Source organism: Typopeltis vanoorti, chromosome 22 (assembly GCF_054136105.1).
Source record: "Typopeltis vanoorti isolate ZY-2024b chromosome 22, IOZ_Tvanoo_1.0, whole genome shotgun sequence".
Taxonomy (NCBI): Eukaryota; Metazoa; Arthropoda; class Arachnida; order Uropygi; family Thelyphonidae; genus Typopeltis; species Typopeltis vanoorti.
In genome coordinates, this window is record NC_143570.1 from 76,819,367 (window position 1) to 76,840,377 (window position 21,011).

General features: G+C 35.6%; 1 protein-coding gene across 3 annotated transcripts in view; it reads right to left on the bottom strand.

Annotated features, from left to right (window-relative positions):
- LOC150094493 (uncharacterized) overlaps positions 1-21,011 on the bottom strand; it is a 258,879-nt gene that overhangs the window by 138,195 nt on the left and 99,673 nt on the right. For 2 of the 3 annotated variants that reach the window (XM_090411985.1, XM_090411986.1), the window contains exon 8: positions 15,459-15,536. In XM_090411985.1, coding sequence (XP_090268111.1) covers positions 15,459-15,536 — 78 coding nt within the window. Of the gene's footprint in view, positions 1-14,790; positions 14,912-15,458; positions 15,537-21,011 lie in introns of those variants that run through there. The other variant, XM_090411987.1, reaches the window with a different exon arrangement.

Consider the following 21,011-nt stretch of genomic DNA (forward strand, 5'->3'; position numbering starts at 1 on the left):
ATTGAAGAGGAATATCATTATTAAATACAACAAGCAAAATACTAACAAGAATATTTTTATGAAAAAATAAATAAATAAATACACCAAAAGCTAAGAGAAACACAAGCAGGGTTTAGAGCCAACAGGTCATGTATAAATCAGATAACAACACTTAGAATAATAACAGAACAGTCAAATCTTTATATCAACTTGGTTGATTTCAAAAAAGCTTTTGAAAGCATTGACAGAGAAACAATGTAGAAATTAATGTGATATTATGGTATATCATGTAAAATTACCAACATAGTAAAAAAAATTATGAAAAAAATAAAATACAAATCAAACACAATGGAGAACTTTCAGAAAATTTTGAAATTAAAACAAGAGTTAAGACAGGGCCATATTCTCTCCCCAACAATATTTCTTATTGTTGTATAGACTGGGTTATGAGAAATCCCATGATAAACACAAAAGAAATACAGTGGAATTTAATAGAATAGCTACGTGAACCTTGATTTTGCAGATGATGAATGTTTACTGGCATATATACAACAACATATGAAGACAGATAAACAATAAAACTCAACAAAGAAGCCTTGACTATTAGATTAAGAATAAATAAAATCAAAACAAAAAAATAATGAAAATAAATAATAAACAAAAAGAAGACATAATACTGGATGGTCAAATTTTAAAAACATTGGAGAACTTTAATTACCATTATCATCATCATCATCAAATTCCTGATATATATCCTCAAGGGGTGTACAGGATATTATGATATTACTACATGAAAAATTAACATCATTACTAACTTTCTATCTACAATTTTCCTCCAAATCAGTCTGTTAATTGTCAAAACTCCAACATTATCAGATCTTATATTTCTATCTTCTAAGGCACTTTTTTACAGTATCAATCCACCTTGGTCTTCCTCTGGGTCTTTTTTCCGCCAACTGGGCAGAGAACACTTGTTTTGCTAATCGTTCCTCTCCCATTCTGACCATACCACCTGAGATCAGCTCTGCTAACGCATTCCTCGATGCTGACAATATCAAGTTCTTTCCTAATATCCTCGTTTTTAATATAATGTTGCCATTGCTGCCATTTGTTCATGCCCCAAATCTTTCTCAGGACTCTTATATCTGCTGTCTCTAGTCTTTGGTCAAGTGTTTTACTTCTAACCCAGCTCTCAGATCCATAAGTTAAAATTAGTTTGAACACTGTATTGCATACAGCTAATTTCATGAAGTCAACTGAATATATAAATTTATTCAGTTGACTTCCTACCATACTAGCTTTGTTGATTCTGTTCTCTATTTCCATATTTAATTTACCACCTTCACTAAAAATCGTGCCTAAATAGCTGAAATGTTTTATTTGTTCAATAAGTTCTCCATTCACAATATAGTATATATTTTCAATGATTCTGCCTATTTTCATTGTCTTTGTCTTGTTACTGCTGACCCTCCTACCGTATCTATTACAACAGTTATTCAATTTAGTCAAGGAATCTAGCACACTTGTGGTGGATTTATTTATAAGTATAACATCATCCGCAAAAAGCAAAGAGCTGAGATTAACATCTCCAATTCTCATATCAGGTTTAATACTGCTTTCCTTCATAATGTGATCCATATAGATAATGAATAACAGAGGGGACAATGTACATCCTTGTGTGACACCAGATTAACATTAAACCATCTTCGTGTACTTCCTTCAATTCTAACTGCTGATTTACAATTACTCAAATTACTCAAATCAACTTAAAATACTCAAATAAAGACTAAGTATAGCTTCATATAATGCCACATTGACACCATTAACTGTAGTGTTTTGAAAAGCTTCTCTCTTGGCACCTTGTCATATGTTCTTTCCAGATCAACAAAACTTAAATACAGATTTTTGTAATACTCCCATGATTTCTCAACTATCTGTGGTAAAGTTAAAATCTGATCCTGAAAGTCTCTATTTGGCCTGAATCCAGCTTGTTCTTCACCAAGCTTCTCTTCCACAATACTTCTCGACCGTTTCTCAAGTATACTTGCATATATCTTATCAGGAACACTCAGTAATGAAATGCCTCTGTAATTCTCACATTCAGTCTTATTTCCCTTTTTATATATGGTACTATGAAAGCTCTGTTCCAATCATCCAGAATTCATCCCTCTGTACAGGTCTTCTGAACTATACAGTGCAGCCTCTGTAAGACTTTTATACCTCCATACGTGAGCATTTCTGGTCGAATATCATCTACTCCTGCTACCTTTCCACTTTCAGGCTTTTGATAGCTTTTTTTCGAAGTAATTACGCCATACTTCAAGGATATCTGTTTCTCCCGTTTTCATGTCAACTTTATCATCTCTGATTCCTTTTACAACACTCTTTCCTCCATTTCTGAGCTGCTTCAACAACCTCCAGAATATTTTGCCATCTTCTTGATATTTATTTTCTATGTTCTTATCAAAGTCTTCCCATGACTTTGTTTAGCTAGTTTTACACAGTGTTTAGCTTTTTTACATTTGTCTCTGTATTCTCTAAGAGCACAAGCTGACTTATTTGCCAGGAACTTTTGACATATTTTCTTCTTTTCTTTCACTGCCTCTTTAACTAATTCACCATGGAGTTCTGATTTTTCTATCCTTACAGACAACCCATTATGTCACACAATGTCTCATGCCTCTCTGGCTGAATCAATCAGTGTTTTCTTCAGGGATTGCCACTGAATCTCCAAGGTTTGGTTCCTGTTCTCAAACTCTCATTTTCTTTTGAATGATGTTTGTGTATTTTAGTCTATGGAACTTTAATTACCGAGGATCAAAAATAAGTAATCAAGGAGGAGTAGAGGAAGATATAAAATCCAAGCTGCAGAGAACACAGATAACTTTAATATGTTACGGAAAATATGGAGATCAAAGCAAATAGGCTTAAAAAACAAAATAAAGTTATTTTATATAAATATCAAATCAGTTCTATTCTATGCATCAGAAACATGGGCAATAACAAAAGCAATCAGAAAAATACTGCAAAGCTTTATAAATAAATGTTTAAGAAGAATTCTGCAAAAAAGATATCCAATAAAGGGTTATGGCAAAAAATTAACAGAAACCAATAATGTATGACATCAATCAGAGAAAATGGAGATGGATAGGGCATGTACTAAGAAAACCTAAAAAAGACAAAGTCAAACGAGAATTAAAGTGGAATTTGCAAGGAAAGAGGTAGATCAAAGATGAGATGACAGAGAGGAATAGAAGAAGACCTCAGTAAGAATGGAAAGATCTAAATGCAGACAGAGAGAAACAAAAACAATCAGATGGAGATCTGTGGTCAAGGCCCTATGCTCCCAATAGAGCAAAGAAGAATAAGTACAATGGTAAATATGAAATTATACACTGACAAAAGAATCTGGTTTAGTTTAAGGACTAAACCAGATTATTTTCATTTTAGGCTCCTTTCCTTTAGTGTTACAGAGTGATCAGCAATCATTTTAGACAAATTATAGAGACTACAACCATGTTAGAAATAATTACTTTAATTTCCCAACATTTTGACCTTCATATTAAGGTCATCATCTGGAGTACACACACACACATATATATACACAAAGACAAGCTATATTATATTCAAACAGTATACCAAAGAGATCCACTGTAATTCTACTGCCCTGACCTCTAGTGGGGAAAAAAAACTATATCAAAGCTATATTCTATTTATAACATTATCAGAGAACTAATTCATATAGATAGCTTTATAACAGGAAAAGTGGTGTCCTAATTTATTATTATTATTATTATTATTACATGATCCAGGCAGTCCAAAGATTCATCAAGGGAGGACATCTACTCTACATCTCTCTGTCTCCAGCACTCAAACCACCAACTATACCAATGCCATCTACCGCCCTCTGCCATTACTAATATTTCCGCAGACAATCACAAACATCCATGCCCACAGCAAGATTCAAATGCATAGCCTTTTGACTATGGGTTCGAATCTCGCCTTGAAAAGGCGAGATTCGAAAAGCTTATACTTTTCGGCTGCAAAGCTTATATGCTAATCGCTCAGCCAACCAGGTTATGTGAATAGAATATGCCTTCCATATTGTTGGAATTTTTAGACAAACATTATTATTAAGATTATGTGGTTGATAAGAATTTCACAGGCCTCCTTAATTTACGATCATACCACATTTTGGTGCGATGCAAACAACGGGTGCCTTTCCAGTCAATTCTATGTAGATTATTCAGGGCATGATCAGAAAGGCTGGATTCACCATAGTTATTAAATTTAATGTGCCACTTATGTTTCTTTTTAAAGATGGGAATTGTGCATCCTGTTTCACCTATATAGGTCAAATTACAGGTGCAATGAATATGGTATACTTCAGGTGGGTCAGGGGAGAAAGCAGCTCCTTGGATAAGTTGAATAACTTCTTTAATTTTGCAGGAGGATTAAAGATGGTATTAAGGTTGTATTCCTGTAGTATTCTGTTGATTTTGTCTGATATCCATCCCTTTAATGTAAAGAATGGTTACAGTTTTATTGTAATCTAGTATATTTTGTTTTTAAGTGAGGTCATGTGAAAAATTTTGTTGATATTATTTTGGCTATACTCATTTTTCAGGAAAGTATTGCTGATAACTTTTAATTCATCTTTAAGTGCTTGTTCAGTGAAGCAGATCTTCAAAGACCTGTTTTTTAGTGTGACACCAACTCAATATCACCAGAGCTAAAGATCGGTACTATCAACATAAGAAGCGTGAATGGCAAAGAAATGGAGCTAGCTGAGGAATTAGATAAGTACCAGATCGACATAATAGGGGTGACTGAAACAAAAAAGACAAAAGCTGGTGAGATCTTTCTGAGCAATAAATACAAAATGTTATATTCAGGCAATGACAATCAAGAAAAAGAAGGCATAGCCATAGTATTTAACACAAAATACGAGGCTAATCTTCTTGAATAGCAATCAGTCTCAAGTAGAGTGATGTGGGCAAATATGAAAATGGGGAACTGGACAATGAGACTTATTTGTGCCTATGGTCCCACAGAAGGTTCTACTAAAGTAGAAGTGGAGGAATTTTTTTGATGCTTTAGAAGAAGCAACTGACACAATGAAAAAGGAAAAGTTGGTCCTTGTTGGGGATCTGAATAGCAGAGTAGGAAATGATTGTGAGACATACAAAAATATATTGGGAAAATTTGGAGAAAAGAGCAAGCTAACAATAATGGCAAATACCTGTTGGATTTCTACTCTCAAGACATGGACTGGTCATTACTAATACCATGTTCCAACATAAAAATGTGCACAAGTTCACATTGAGAGAAGACGCAAGGAATAAGAAAAGTCTCACTGACTATGTTATTGTTGATAGTGATGTTTTCTCCCTGGTGCAGGACACCAGAGTGTACAGACGATTTGATATTGGAACTGATCACTATTTAGTCTTGAGCAGGATAAAATTGAATTTCATATTGAAAAGAATAACATGCAAGAAAGATTTAAAGCGAATAAAAGTTGAGCAGCTCTCAGATGTGACCTGTAGACTAAAATACACAAACGTTATTCAAGAAAAAATGAAAGAGTTTCAGAACAGGAACCAAACCTTGGAGATTCAGTTGAAAACCTTAAAGAAAACACTGATTTATTCAGACAGAGAGGCATGTGGTGAGGTTGTCTGCAAGGATAGAAAAATCAGACCTCCATGGTGGACACAGGAAGTGAAGGAAAAGAAGAAAGCATATCAAAAATTCCTGGCAAACAAGTCAGCTCTTAGAGAATACAGACAAATGTAAAAAAGCTAAACACTGTGTAAAACTAGATAAACAAAAGTCATGGGAGGAATTTGGCAAGAACATAGAAAATAAATATCAAGAAGGTGGCAAAATATTCTGGAGGTATATTTTGAAGAAGCTAAGGAATGCAGGAAAGAGTGCTGTAAAAGGAGTTAGAGATGATAAAGGTGACATGAAAACAGGAGAAAAAGATATCCTTGAATAATGGAGTATTTACTTCAAAAAATTGCTAAATGAAACAAGCAGTGATAGCACAGTGGTAAAAAACACTCAACAGGCATACAGTCAGGAATACATATCCATATTTGAAGTAGAAAAAGCCATCAAAGGATTGAAATGTGGAAAGGCAGCAGGAGTAGATGATATTCTACCAGAAATGCTGAAGTATGGTGGTATAAAAGTCTTACAGTGGCGGCACTGCATAGTTCAGATGGCATGGAGAGTGGGAGGTGGAATTCCCGATGGTGAGTAGAGCTCTCATAGTACCCATGTATAAAAAGGAAAATAAAACTGAATGTGAGAATTACAGAGGTATTTCCCTATTGAGTGTTCCTGGCAAGATCTATGCAAGTATACTTGAGAAACAGTTAAGAAGCATTGTGGAAGGAAAGCTTGGTGAACAAGCTGGATTCAGGCCAAACAGAGGCTTACAGGATCAGATCTTCACTTTACGATAAATAGTCAAGAAAGCATGGGAATATAACAAAGATCTGTATTTAAGTTTTGTCGATCTGGAAAAGACATATGACAAGGAGCCAAGAGAGATGCTATTCAATATGCTACAGTTATATGGTGTCAATGGGGCATTATATCAAGCAATACTTAGTCTTTATTTGAGTTGTAAATCAGCAGTCAAGATTGAAGGAAGTACATTATCCCCTCTGTTATTCATTATCTATTATGAAGGGAAGTGATATTAAATCTGATAACAAAATTGGAGATGTTAATGTCACCTGCTTGCTTTATGCAGACGATGTTATACTTCTAAATAAATCTGCTACAAGTCTGCAACATTCCCTGACTAAACTGTATAACTGTTGTAATAGATATGGTATGAAGGTCAGCAATAAAAAGGCAATCATCATCATCATCAAATTCCTGACATGTACCCTCAAGGGGTGTACAGGATATGATAGTACTACATGAAAAATTTACATAATTACTAACTTCCTATCTACAATTTTCCTCCAAATCAGTGTATTACTTGTCAAGACTCCAATATTATCATTATCAGATCTTATATTTCTATCATCTAAGCCACATTGTACCGTATCAACCCACCAATATCTTGGTCTTCCTCTGGGTCGTTTTCCTACTAACCTGGCAGAGAACACTTGTTTTGCTAATCATTCCTCGTCTATTCTGTTTAAGTGACCATGTCACCTGAGATTAGCTCTGCTAACGCATTCCTGGATGCTGACAATGTCAAGTTCTTTCCTAATATCATCGTTTTTAATATGATATTGCCATTGATGCCATCTGTTCATGCCGCTAATCTTTCTCAGTACTCTCATATCTGCGGTCTCTAGTCTTTGGCCAAGCGTTTTACTTCTGACCCAGCTCTCCGATCCATAAGTTAAAACTGGTTTGAACACTGTCTTGTATACAGCTAATTTAATGTTCCGACTAATTTCTCTCTTATTCCATATGAATTTATTCAATTGATTTCCTACCATACCAGCTCTGTTGATTCTATTGTCTATTTCCATATTTAATTTACCATCTTCATTAAAAAATCATGCCTAAGTAGCTGTAATGTTTTACTTGTTCCACAGGTTCCACGTTCACAAAACAGTTAACATTTTCAACAATTCTACCTATTTTCATTGTCTTTGTCTTTTTAATGCTGACCTTCATACCATATTTATTACAGTTATTCAATTTATTCAGGGAATCTTGTCAAAGTTGTAGTGGAATTATTTAGAAGTATAACATCATCCGCATAAAGCAAAGAGCTGACATTAACATCTCCAATTCTGATATTATGTTTAATACCACTTTCCTTCATAATGTGATCCACATAGATCATGAATAACAGAGAGGATAATGTACATCCTTGTCTCACACCAGATTTAACATTAAACCATCTTCCTGTACATTCTTCAATTCTAACTGCCAACTTACTCAAATACTGACCAAGTATTGATTGATATAATGCCCCATTTACACCATATAACTGTAGCGTCATATGCCTTTTCCAGATTGAAAAACTTAAATACAGATCTCTCTTATATTCCCATGCTTTCTCGACTATTTGTCGTAAAGTGAAGATCTGATCCTGACAGATTCTATTTGGCCTTAATCCAGCTTGTTCTTCACCAAGCTTTTCTTCCACAATTCTTCTCAACCATTTCTCAAGTATACTTGCATAGATCTTGCCAGGAACACTCAGTAGGGAAATACCTCTGAAATTCGCACGTTTCAGTTTTATTTCTCTTTTTATATATGGGCACTATTGGAGTTCTACTCCATTCATCGGGAATTCGTTCCTTTGTCCAGGCTTTCTGAACTACGCAGTGCAGCCACTGTAAGACTTTTATACCACCATACTTCAGCATTTCTGGTCGAATATCATCCACTCCTGCTGCCTTTCCACATTTCAAGCCTTTGATGGCTTTTTCTACTTCAAATATGGATATGTATTCCTGACTGTATGCCTGGTCAGTGTTTTTTATCACTGTGCTGTCATCACTGCTTGTTTCATTTAGCAATTTTTCGAAGTAATTACTCCATACTTCAAGGATATCTTTTTCTCCTGTTTTCATGTCACCTTTATCATCTCTAATTCCTTTTACAGCACTCTTTCCTCCATTTCTGAGCTTCTTCAACAACCTCCAGAATATCCTTCCAACTTCTTGATATTTATTTTCTATGTTCTTGCCAAAGTCCTCCCATGACTTTTGTTTAGCTAGTTTTACATAGTGTTTTGCTTTCTCACATTTGTCTCTGTATTCTCTAAGAGCAAAAGCTGACATCTGCCAGGAACGTTTGATATGATTACTTCTTTTCCGTCACTGGCTCTTTAACTTCCTGCATCCACCATGGAGTCTTGATTTTTCTATCCTTGCAGACAACCTCACCCCATGCCTCTCTGGCTGAATCAATCAGGGTTTTCTTCAAGGTTTGCCAATGAATCTCCAAGGTTTGGTTCCTGTTCTCAAACTGTTTCATTTTTTCTTGAATAATCTTTGTATATGTTAGTCTACAGTTCACATCGGAGAGCTGCTCAACATTTATTCGCTTTAAAACTTTCTTACATGTTATTCTTTTCAATATGATATTCAATTTTATCCTGCTCAAGACTAAATAGTGATCGCTTCCAATTTCAAATCCTCTGTACACTCTGGTGTCCTGCATCAGGGAGAAAACATCACTATCAACAATAACATAGTCAATGAGACTTTTCTTATTCCTTGCCTCTTCTCTCCATGTGAATTTGTGCACATTTTTATGTTGGAACATGGTGTTAGTAATAACCAGTCCATGTCCTGAGCAGAAACCCAACATGTATTTGCCATTATTATTAGCTTTGCTCTTTCCTCCAAATTTTCCTAAAATATTTTTGTATGTCTGACAATCATTTCCTACTCTGCTATTCAGATCTGCAACAAGGACCAACTTTTCCTTTTTCATTGTGTCAGTTGCTTTTTCTAAAGCCTCAAAAAATTCCTCCACTTCTACCTTAATATGACCTTCTGTGGGACCATAGGCAAATAAGTCTCATTGTCCAGTTCCCCATTCTCATATTTGCCCACATCACTCTACTTGAGACTGCCTGCCATTCAAGAAGATTAGCATCGTATTTAGTGTTGAGTACTATGGCTACTCCTTCTTTTCCTTGATTGTCATTGCCTGAATATAACATTTTGTATTTATTGCTCAGAAAGATCTCACCCCTATTATGTCGATCTGGTACTTATCTAATTCCTCAGCCAGCTCCATTTCTTTGCCATTCAGGCTTCTTATGTTGATAGTACTGATCTTTAACTCTGATGATGTTGAGTTGGGGTGTGTTTTCAGATTTGTTCCAGTAGCTGACTTTTCACTGTTCGCCCTGGTTCCCTGGCGAAAACAACGAGGGCCTTGTTTAACTGGGCAACGCCCCAGCATGAAATTTTGTCATGTTGTACCATCATTTCTTATTTTGGTTTAACCAATAAGAATACAATTTGGTCGGCTAAATCCCAAATTAAAAGACAAAGACAATGAAAATAGGCAGAATCGTTGAAAATGTCAACTGTACTGTGAATGGAGAAGCTTCTTGGAAAAGTAAAACATTTCAGCTACTTAGGCACTATTTTTACTGAAGATGGTAAATTAAATATGGAAATAGGCAACAGAATCAACAAAGCTGGTATGGTAGGAAATCAATTGAATAAATTCATATGGAATAAGAGAGAAATTAGTCAGAACACTAAATTAGCTGTATAGAAGACAGCGTTCAAACTAGTTTTAACTTAGGGATCTGAGCGCTGGGTCAGAAGTAAAGCACTTAACCAAAGACTAGAGACACTGCAGATTTGAGAGTCCTGAGAAAGATTAGAGGCATGAACAGATGGCATCAATGGCAATATCATATTAAAAACGAGGATATTAGGAAAGAATTTGACATTGTCAGCATCCAGGAATGCATTAGCAGAGCTAATCTCAGGCAGTATGGTCACTTAAATAGAATAGGAGAGGAAAGATTAGCAAAACAAGGGTTCTCCGCCAGGTTGGCAGGAAAACGACCCAGAGGAAGACCAATACATAGATGGACTGATAGACGATAGAAATATAAGATCTGATAATGTTGGAGTCTTGACAAGTTACAGACTGATTTGGAAGAAAATTGTTGATAGGAAGTTAGTAATGATGTAAATTTTTCATGTAGTACTATCATATCCTGTAAACCCCTTGAGGGTACATGGCAGGAATTTGATGATGATGACACATTGTTTTTGTGTTGGGTGCTGGTAGGAGTTTATGTGTATATATTCGCCAGTATGTGTAGGCTTCTGGTAAACAGTGAAGGAAAGACTGCCAGAAGGAAGACATGTGACAAGTGTATCTAGAAAAAGAAGTGTGTTCCGACATTCAATCTCAATTGTGAATTGTATGCGTTTGTGTTTTTTGTTTAAGTGGCTGAAGAAAGTGTCTAATGTCTGGTGACCATAAGACGAGATAGCGAAAATATCGTCAATGTATATAAGCCAGACTTTGGGTTTTATAGTAACGGAATCTAGAGCACATTGCTCAAAAGCTTCAATATAAAAGTTAGCAATTATGGGGTGGGGGATAATGGTGAGACTATGGTTGTGCCTTCTTTTTGTTGGGTAGAAAGTGTTTTGACAAACAAAATAGCCAGAATGTAGTTCATGAGCAAAAGCACTGTGATATCTGCAGGAATTTGTTCTGTAGAAGAAGAATTGTGTCAGTAATTGGGACAGTTGCAAAAAGGGAAGAGATGTCAAAAACTGACTAATAAATCACTTTTTTCCAGTGTGATGTCTTTAACTTTGTTTACAAAGTGTTGTGTGTTTTTAATATAGGAAGGGGAATGACCAACTAACTTCTTCAGTGTTGATGCTAATTTCTTGGCTAGATGATAACTGGGGCTGTCTACACCTTCAAATATCGGCTGGAGCGGTACATTCTGGGTAAATCTTGGGTAAACGGCAAATTCTTGGGAAACGAGCATAGTGCAGAAGTAGTTTTTTAAATGTATCCTCGTGCCAAGAAGTGACTGATTTTAGTAATTTTTCCATTTTCTTTTTTAACCTGTTAACTATAACTAGTTGATAGGTGCTGTTGTCTGAGACTAAATAATTTATTTATTCCAAGTATGTTGTTCGGTTTAAAATGACAGTAACACTGACTTTAACTTGATTTTAATTATTTTCTTGAACATTTTCCATTTAAAATGTTCAAGATTTCCAATCATATTTTATCAGCTATGGTGGTTGGAAGAAATCTTAAGCTTCTTTCATTATGGTATATAAAATCTAATTTGTTAATAGTTGTTAGTGCCAGAGCAAAGTGTAAGCCTTTACTAAGTAGCGAGGGATCACCATTGTTCAGGTGATCTCTCATGTTCAGGTGACTGTTCACTGAAGGCAGTTGCTGGCTTCTGTTATCACTTAATTCTGGTTGGTTGGTTGTTATCCTTATTGCTGGCTTGTGGTTGGCTGTTTTCATTCAATGAAGAGAAATTCAAATTTGTCCGTTGACTATCTGAATATTGTCCATCTTTAAGTCTATGAAATTTGGATATATGTTTTGCTTTCTTTGTTTCAAGGGTATTTTTAGCAGAGTTGTACTGTTGGATTTCTGTTCAGGATATGGACTAGTCATTACAACACCATGTTCCAACATAAAGATGTGCACAATCTTTATCTTTGGTTTTAAGTAGGATAAAAATGAATGTGACATTGAAAAGAACAGTATGTCAGGAAGTTTTCAAAAGAATTCACGTTGAGCAGCTGTTACAGGTAAACTGTAGAATCAGATTCTTTTGTATTCAGAGTTTAAAATACTTTGTAAGTGCAAGCTATGAATACTTGAAAGTGCATGGAGGAAAGTAAATTAATAACCAATTAATATGCTGGGGAAGGGTGGGAGTAATCTCAAAGTTTGACGTGCAACAGCTTCGAGAAGCCGAGGGGAAATATGAATTATATATATATATATTTTCTTGAAATAGTGTTATGTATAGTGACATAGTGTTTTAACATACTTTTTCATCTGCATCAGTTGATGGCAAGAACTGGCACATATATTTTCGTGTATGAATAATTTTGTGAGACACACGCATATAAAAGAAGCAGCACTTTTTTTTGTTATTGTTGCTGTTGTTGGTTTTTTCCCAATTGGAAGAGCCACAATAAGGTAATTCACCATCTCCTTCAAGGTCCACAGTGAAATTTAATTTTTTAATGCTCCTGCTGAGCTATTACATGCATAGATCTGGTAATTGCAAGGAGATGATGAATTAATCTACAATTTAGCAGATCTCACAATTTAAAGTAATTCATGAGGATGTAGTTTCTAAAATGCTTTGTAATGTCCAGAAGAAATGTATCCTTGTAGTAGACATAATAATTCTTCCCCTGTTGCACCTTCTTATAAAAAAGAAGGCAAATGCCTTAAAAAATTTCATTCAGCTCATTTTTTGATATTCCCTGTAGAAGGAATATCAAATGTTGACATCTTCTGAAGATGTCAACCATTCTCAAAGATCTATTTCTACCTGACGCAGAAATCTTTTTCTTTGAATCATTTTTATTTACTTAGAAAGGCAAGCATATTTTCAGAACTGTTGCTAAACCATATTTCCAGAAATATGGTTTAGCAATGGGTTCTGTACTATCACCTCCTATCACCAATTTAAACAAGAAAATTTGAACAAAAAGTTTTATTATAAGCTACCTTAAAATCACAAATAAGGTGATTTTAATCTCATTATGTGGATTATCGCCCTGAAATTAAGTTCAAGCTAGAAATCAAAAAGGAGAACAAACTTCAATTTTTGGACATTCTAATAATTGCCACAATTATTAGAATGGTGTCAATGGGGCATTATATCAAGCAATACTTAGTCTTTATTTGAGTTGTGAGTCAGCAGTTAGAATTGAAGGAAATACAGGAAGATGGTTTAATGTTAAATCTGGTGTGAGACAAGGATGTACATTATCCCCTCTGTTATTCATTATCTATATGGATCACATTATGAAGGAATGTGGTATTAAACCTGATATCAAAATTGGAGATGTTAATGTCAGCTCTTTGCTTTATGCGGATGATGTTATACTTCTAAATAAATCCGCTACAAGTCTGCAAGATTCTCTGACTAAATTGAATAGCTGTTTTAATAGATATGGTATGAAGGTCAGCAATAAAAAGACAAAGACAATGAAAATAGGCAGAATCATTGAAAATGTCAACTGTGTTGTGAATGGAGAACCTGTGGAACAAGAAAAACATTTCAGCTACTTAGGCACAATTTTTACTGAGGATGGTAAACTAAATATAGAAATAGACAACAGAATCAGCAAAGCTGGTATCGTGGGAAGTCAATTGAATAAATTCATATGGAATAAGAAAGAAATTAGTCGGAACACTAAATTAGCTGTATACAAGACTGTGTTCAAACCAATTTTAACTTATGGATCTGAGAGCTGGGTCAGAAGTAAAACACTTGACCAAAGACTAGAGACCGCAGATATGAGAGTCCTGAGAAAGATTAGAGGCGTAAACAGATGGCATCAATGGCAATATCATATTAAAAATGAGGATATTAGGAAAGAACTTGACATTGTCAGCATCCAGGAATGCGTTAGCAGAGCTAATCTCAGATGGTATGGTCACTTAAATAGAATGGGAGAGGAAAGATTAGCAAAACAAGTGTTCTCTGCCAGGTTGGCAGGAAAACGACCCAGAGGAAGACCAAGATATAGGTGGATTGATACGGTACAAAGTGCCTTAGACGATAGAAATATAAGATCTGATAATGTTGGAGTCCTGACAAGTAACAGACTGATTTGGAGGAAAATTGTAGATAGGAAGTTAGTAATGATGTAATTTTTTCACGTAGTACTGTCATATCCTGTACACCCCTTGAGGGTACATGGCAGGAATTTAATGATGATGATGATGAATAATTGCCAGTAACAGATGATGGAAGAATATCGTTAGATGTGTATAGGAACCTAATCCTTAGAGGAAGTTATCTCCGGGCCAACTCCTTTTATCACATTTTTAGAAAATCAAGCTTCTAGAATCATTTAAAGATGATAGGGGGAAAAAATCTATTCCATCAATTTCATCAGAATGGCTGTCCAAAAAATTTACTAAATAAATAACTCTTCTGTGAATAAACAACTTATATAACAAAAATATATTATAAAGATTCCACTTCCTAGCTCTATACTGGTGGAGTTTCAAGGCTACAATATTTAAACAAATCAACATTAGAACTATTTCAAACCAGTCACACCTTAGCGAATTTTCTACATTAACCTAAAAACCACATACCTTTTGAAAAGTACTAAGGATTATACAAGATTCCAAGTTCCTGTGGTAAAGCATATGCGACTCAAACTGGAAGATGTTAAGAAGAAAAAAAATTGTCATCAGGCATCTGCCTTGACACCTCACCTAGAAGACTTAATGACATTTAAGGAATCTTCTGAGGTATTGTGATGAGATGGCACCTTAAACAGAAACCATAGCCTCGTGTCATATGAAATTTTGAAGTTCCTTATAAAACTATGTAACTTATCAAACTTCTGTTATAAGAGTAACCACAAAAAAAGTCTCACACAAAAATGAAAATCTTAGACTTGATAACATCAAATGACTTGCATCAGCTAATCCATGGTATTGTTAAGAGTTAAAAAAAAAAAATAAATAATAATAATAAAATAAAACATAAAAATAAAAACGGTTATTGTTTAATATGTGTGATAATTTTTCTTGCTATATTCTCTGGTAATCTTCCTGAAAAAAGCTGTTAATCCATAGACAAGGAAACATGTAGAAGTTTATTTTTATGGTCACATTAAATCTATGAGTAATCCTGATATTCTATAGATGATATAAATCAGTAATTCAACTATAATGAGTTACTTTTTTATTATAAAATCAATCTGTTTGATCAAAATAAAACAAGAAATACCAAACAATACCAAATATTAACTTACTTTCCAAAGGATTTTCCTTGAGTAGCTGAATTTGTTTGTAATAATTCAAAATCTTCTTATCTGTGGTAGTAAGTACTCCTAAATTAAAATTTATTAAAAAATAAATAAATAATTAATTAAAAATTTATCTTTAAGAAAAATAAGCATGTGCCATATACCAGTAATAAGACAACAGGTGTATTACAGCAGTTCAAGAAAAACATTCAGCATTTACTGCAGGTGGCTTGGATCAAGAACACTAGCTTTGTACTTGGCCTACCCTGAGACACACAACAACCATCAACAAATCCAAATCTGATAATGAAAATGCTAACTATAGAAAACTTGCTTTGAATGTGATCATGTCTAGCATTGAGGCCTGCTTAGTAAACTGCCATCTTTGTAGTCAACTTTCCACTCTCTGTAACTGAGTAGCTAGTATTTTCTCTGATTGTTCACACAAACACACTCTCTTTCTGTGTGTGCGTGCATGCAGGCATGTGTCATAGTGGATGGCTTCCTATCTTTGAGATTCTCCACCAATATGGCTGCAATTCTCTGTTTTATTGCCCATCCTCCTTTTGTATAGATAAATAACTATCTCTCATTGACAATAATTCTATCCACAGGTCTGCTCATGATGGTACACTTCATTCACCCTACTCTGACAACTGATGCATTGCACAAACATCCGATGCTTAAGATCTTCTACTGCCTTAAACACTGATCTCCATACCATTCTTCAATAAAGGGATAAGATGACCTTCAATACTACCAGATTGTGGTCCTGCCTTCCTTCTTCAGTGACATCTTCTGAAGATCTAGGCAACCATTTCTGGTCAAGAAAGTACTTTCGCCCATTAGCATACATTGTACAGTGTTTCAGCTCTACATCTTTTGCATAAGTAGTTTGATGGACACATCCGTTAACAGTACAACTGTTAGTGCACTAAACCTTATTAAATTCACTTAAACTAAGTTGAAGTGAAGTGAATTGTAGTTTGATCTTAGTATAAGAACTAGTTCACAGTCACATTGTTCAATGCTCAAGATAATTTTAAATGCCTCCATAGTGCAAATGGAAAAATGACAGTACATTGCACCATTCAATTTGAAAAGGCCTAAATTCAATTCTCTTTGTGACGAGAAGAATCTTTATACGTTTTTTTTTTTTTTTTTTCCAATTGAAAGTGAGATAGCCAATCTCACACAGAAGTAGCAAGGTTTTTTTCTCCCAGAAACTCAGAATTTTCATCCTGCATACAGACAAATCAGCCATGATAACACACACAATTTACAGGCAAAAAATATTAGTGATGGTAGTGGAAAGTGGATGGCATTGCATATAGATAATGATGGCAGTAGTTCTCTGGATAGTTGGTGGATTAAGTGGTGGAGGCAGAGTAGAGTGTCCTCCATCGATAAGTCCTTGAAGGGGTCCATTATTATTATGTGGCATGTCACATCCAGATATCTATATCCAGGTAGATATGTGGATATTCAATATTCAGGTATCTACCTGGATATTGAATGGACAAGGATGAGGGGGGGGAGCTGGCAATTTGGGATTTAGCCAATCAAATTATATTCTTATTGGCTTAAACCAAAATTTCAAATGATGATACAACATGACAGAATTTCATGCCGGCTGGGGAGTCGAAAGGTTAAACAAGGATCCTGTTTTCCCAATGCGAAAAGTAAGCTACTAAAACAAATCCTAAAACTTATCCCAACTCAACATCACGAGAGTTCAAGATCAATACTATCAACATAAGAAGACTGAATGGCAAAGAAATGGAGTAGGCTGAGGAATCGGATAATTACCAGTTCAACATAATAGGAAACAAAAAAGGCAAAAACTAGTGAGATCTTTCTGAGCAATAAATACAAAATGTTATATACAGGCAATGACAATCAAGGAAAAGAAGGAGCGACCATAGTATCCAACACTAAATACGAGGCTAATCTACTTGAATGGCAGGCTGTCTCAAGTAGAGTGACGTGGGCAAATATGAGAACGGGGAACTGGACAATGAGACTTACTTGCCTATGGTCCCACAGAAGGTCCTACTAATGTAGAAGTGGAGGAATTTTTTTGAGGCTTTAGAGAAAGCAACCAACACAATGAAAAAGGAAAAGTTGGTCCTTGTTGGGGATCTATATAGCAGAGTAGGAAATGATTGTCAGACATACAAAAAATATTTTAGGAAAATTTGGAGAAAAGAGCAAAGCAAATAACAATGGCAAATACCTATTGGATTTCTGCTCAGGACATGGACGTTATTACTAACACAATGTTCCAACATAAATATATGCTCGCATGGAGAGAAGGAATAAGAAAGCAAGGAATAAGAAAAGTCTCATTGACTATGTTTTTGTTGATAGTGATGTTTTCTCCCGTTCAGAACACCAGAGTGTACAGATGATTTAAAACTGGAGGTGATCACCATTTAGTCTTGAGCAGGATAAAATTAAATTTCATATTGAAGAAAAGAACATGTAAGAAAGTTTTAAAGTGAATAAAAGTTGAATACATATCAGATATGAACTGTAGACAAAAATACATAAACATTATTCAAGAAAAAATGAAAGAGATTGAGAGCAAGAACCAAACTTTGGAGATTCAGTGGCGAGCACTGAAGAAAACACTGATTGATTCAGCCAGAGAGGCATGTGGTGAGGTCGTGTGCAAGGATAGAAAAATTAGAACTCCATGGTGGACACAGGAAGTTAAAGGGCAGTGAAGAAAAAATATTAAAAGTTCCCGGCAAATATATCAGCTTGTGCTCTTAGAGCATACAGAGACAAATGTAAGAAAGCTAAACACTGTGTAAAATTGGCTAAACAAAAAACTGGCTAAAGTCATGGGAGGAATTTGGCAAGAACATAGAAAATAAATATCAAGAATTTGGTAAGATCTTCTGGAGGTTGTTGAAGAAGCTCAGAAATAGAGGAAAGAGTGCTGTAAGAGGAGTTAGAGATGATAAATCTGACATGAAAACAGGAGAAAAAAATATCCTTGAAGTATGGAGTAATTACTTTGAAAAACTGCTAAATGAAACAAGCAGTGATGAGAGCACAGCGGTAAAAAACACTGACCAGGCATGCAGTCAGAAATACATATCCATACTTGAAGTAGAAAAAGCCACCAAAATCCTGAAATGTGGAAAGAGCGGCAGGAGTAGCTGATATTCGACCAGAAATCTCAAGTATGGAGGTATAAAATACTTACAGTGGCTGACTGCATAGTTCAGAAGGCCTGGACAGAGGGACAAATTCCAGATGATTGGAGTAGAGCTCTCATAGTAGCCATATATAAAAAGGAAAATAAAACTGAATGTGAGAATTACAGAGGCATTTCATTACTGAGTGTTCCTGGTATACTTGTATACCAGGAACACTCATGCAACACTCTCAAGTATACTTGAACTATATGCAAGTATACTTGAGAAACAGTTGAGAAGGATTGTGGAAGAGAAGTTGGTGAAGAACAAGCTGGATTCAGGCCAAATAGAGGCTGTCAGGATCAGATTTTCACTCTACCACAGATAGTTGAGAAATCATTGGAATATAACAAAGATCTGTATTTAAGTTTTGTAGATCTGAAAAAGGCATATGACAAGGTGCCAAGAGAGAAGCATTTCCAAATGCAACAGTTATATGGTGTTAATGGGGCATTATATCAAGCAATACTTAGTCTTTATTTGAGTTGTAAGTCAGCAGTTAGAATTGAAGGAAGTATATAAAGATGGTTTAATGTTAAATCTGGTGTCCCACAATGATGTACATTATCCTCTCTGTTATTCATTATCTATATGGATCACATTATGAAGGAAAGTGGTATTAAACCTGATATCAAAATTGGAGATATTAATCTCAGCTCTTTGCTTTATGCAGATGATGTTATACTTCTAAATAAATCTGCTACAAGTCTGCAAGATTCCCTGACTAAACTGAATAACTGTTGTAATAGATATGGTATGAAGATCAGCATTAAAAATACAGTTAGAATGGTGAGTCTGTTACCGCGGTATGACAGAGAGGAGTTTAGAAGGAGGGCCATAATCGCAAATGACATTATGCGCAGGTTATGCGGACGGTGTGGTGTGGAATTCGTGGATGTGTGGAATGAGTTTGATGGGCGAAAGAACTTATACAAGATGGATGGCCTGCATTTGAATGGACTTGGTGTGCGGAGACTGGAAAAAGTGTTGCTGAATGAAGTGAAAATGGATGTGCAGAACCAGGGAAACTAGCACTACCAAGGAGGGGGGGGGAAGTGGATATCCAGACATCAGTGAGACAGTTGAGTGTAAAAATGTATATAATGTACCTGAGCCAGCACTAAGGACAAAAAATGGGAATGGGATATTTAGAATAGCGCATCAAGATAGGGGTGGGACAAAGGGATCACTGCAATTCATGTATACTAATGCCAGGAGTATTAGGAACAAGAAGGAAGAATTTTTGGACTTGATTGGCTCTTCCTGACCACAGGTTATTGGCATTAGTGAAACATGGCTGACGGAAGATGATATAGTTAGTGGGATAGAATGTGTAGGTTATAGTATGTTTAGGAGGGACAGAGAGAATAAAATTGGGGGAGGGGTGTTATTGATGATAGCTGATGAACTGCAGCCAAGGAGAATTGAAGTATTGCAGGATAGTGAAAGGAGCTCATTTGAGGCTATTTGGTGCGAGATTGACACTGGCAGAATAAAATATACAGTTGGGTGCTGCGATAGACCAGGTGATGGAATAGATGGTGGAGATGGTATGCATAAACAAATTGATGAAATGAGTGGAAGGAGGGTAATTATTATGGGGGATTTCAACTATGGTAACATTGATTGGAAGGAGGAGAGGACACATGTGAGGAAGGAAATGGATTTTATTCAATTATTAAGGGATAACTATCTGAAACAGCATGTAATTGAAAATACTAGGGGGTGTTAGAGTGCTTGACCTGGTAATAGTATCTGAGAATTTGATTGTAATGAATATGACCATGTTGCCACCTATTGGTGAGAGTGATCATAAGGTCTTGACCTGGGAGGTGGCTAAAGGTGTGCAATTTGTGATTAAGACAGGGTATATGTGGAACTACCATGCTGGCAAGTATGACAAGCTTAGGAGATTGCTTGGATCAGTGCCATGGCATGTACAACTGCAAGGGCTGGACGTCGATAGAGCATGGGAAGTGGTCAAAGAGCATTTACAGGAGGTTATGGCTGATTGTATACCTAAGGTCCGAATAATGAAACAAGTAGGGGTTAAATGGATGAATAACACCATTAAGCTTGAGTTGCAAAAAAAGAAACAACTATGGAGGGAATTTAAAGAAAGGGGTGACCTGCAGGCACACGAACGGTATAAAGTGCAGGCCAGAAGGGTAACTAGTGTGGTAAAAACAGCAAAAGCCGATTATGAAAGGAAACTAGCTATGCAAGCAAAAGAGAATCCCAAACAGTTCTTTCAATATGCTGCAAGCAAGAAAAAAACTGTACATGGCAAAATGATTTTAAGGAATGACGATGGTAAAGAGTTCACTGAACCAGTCGATGCAGTGGAGTT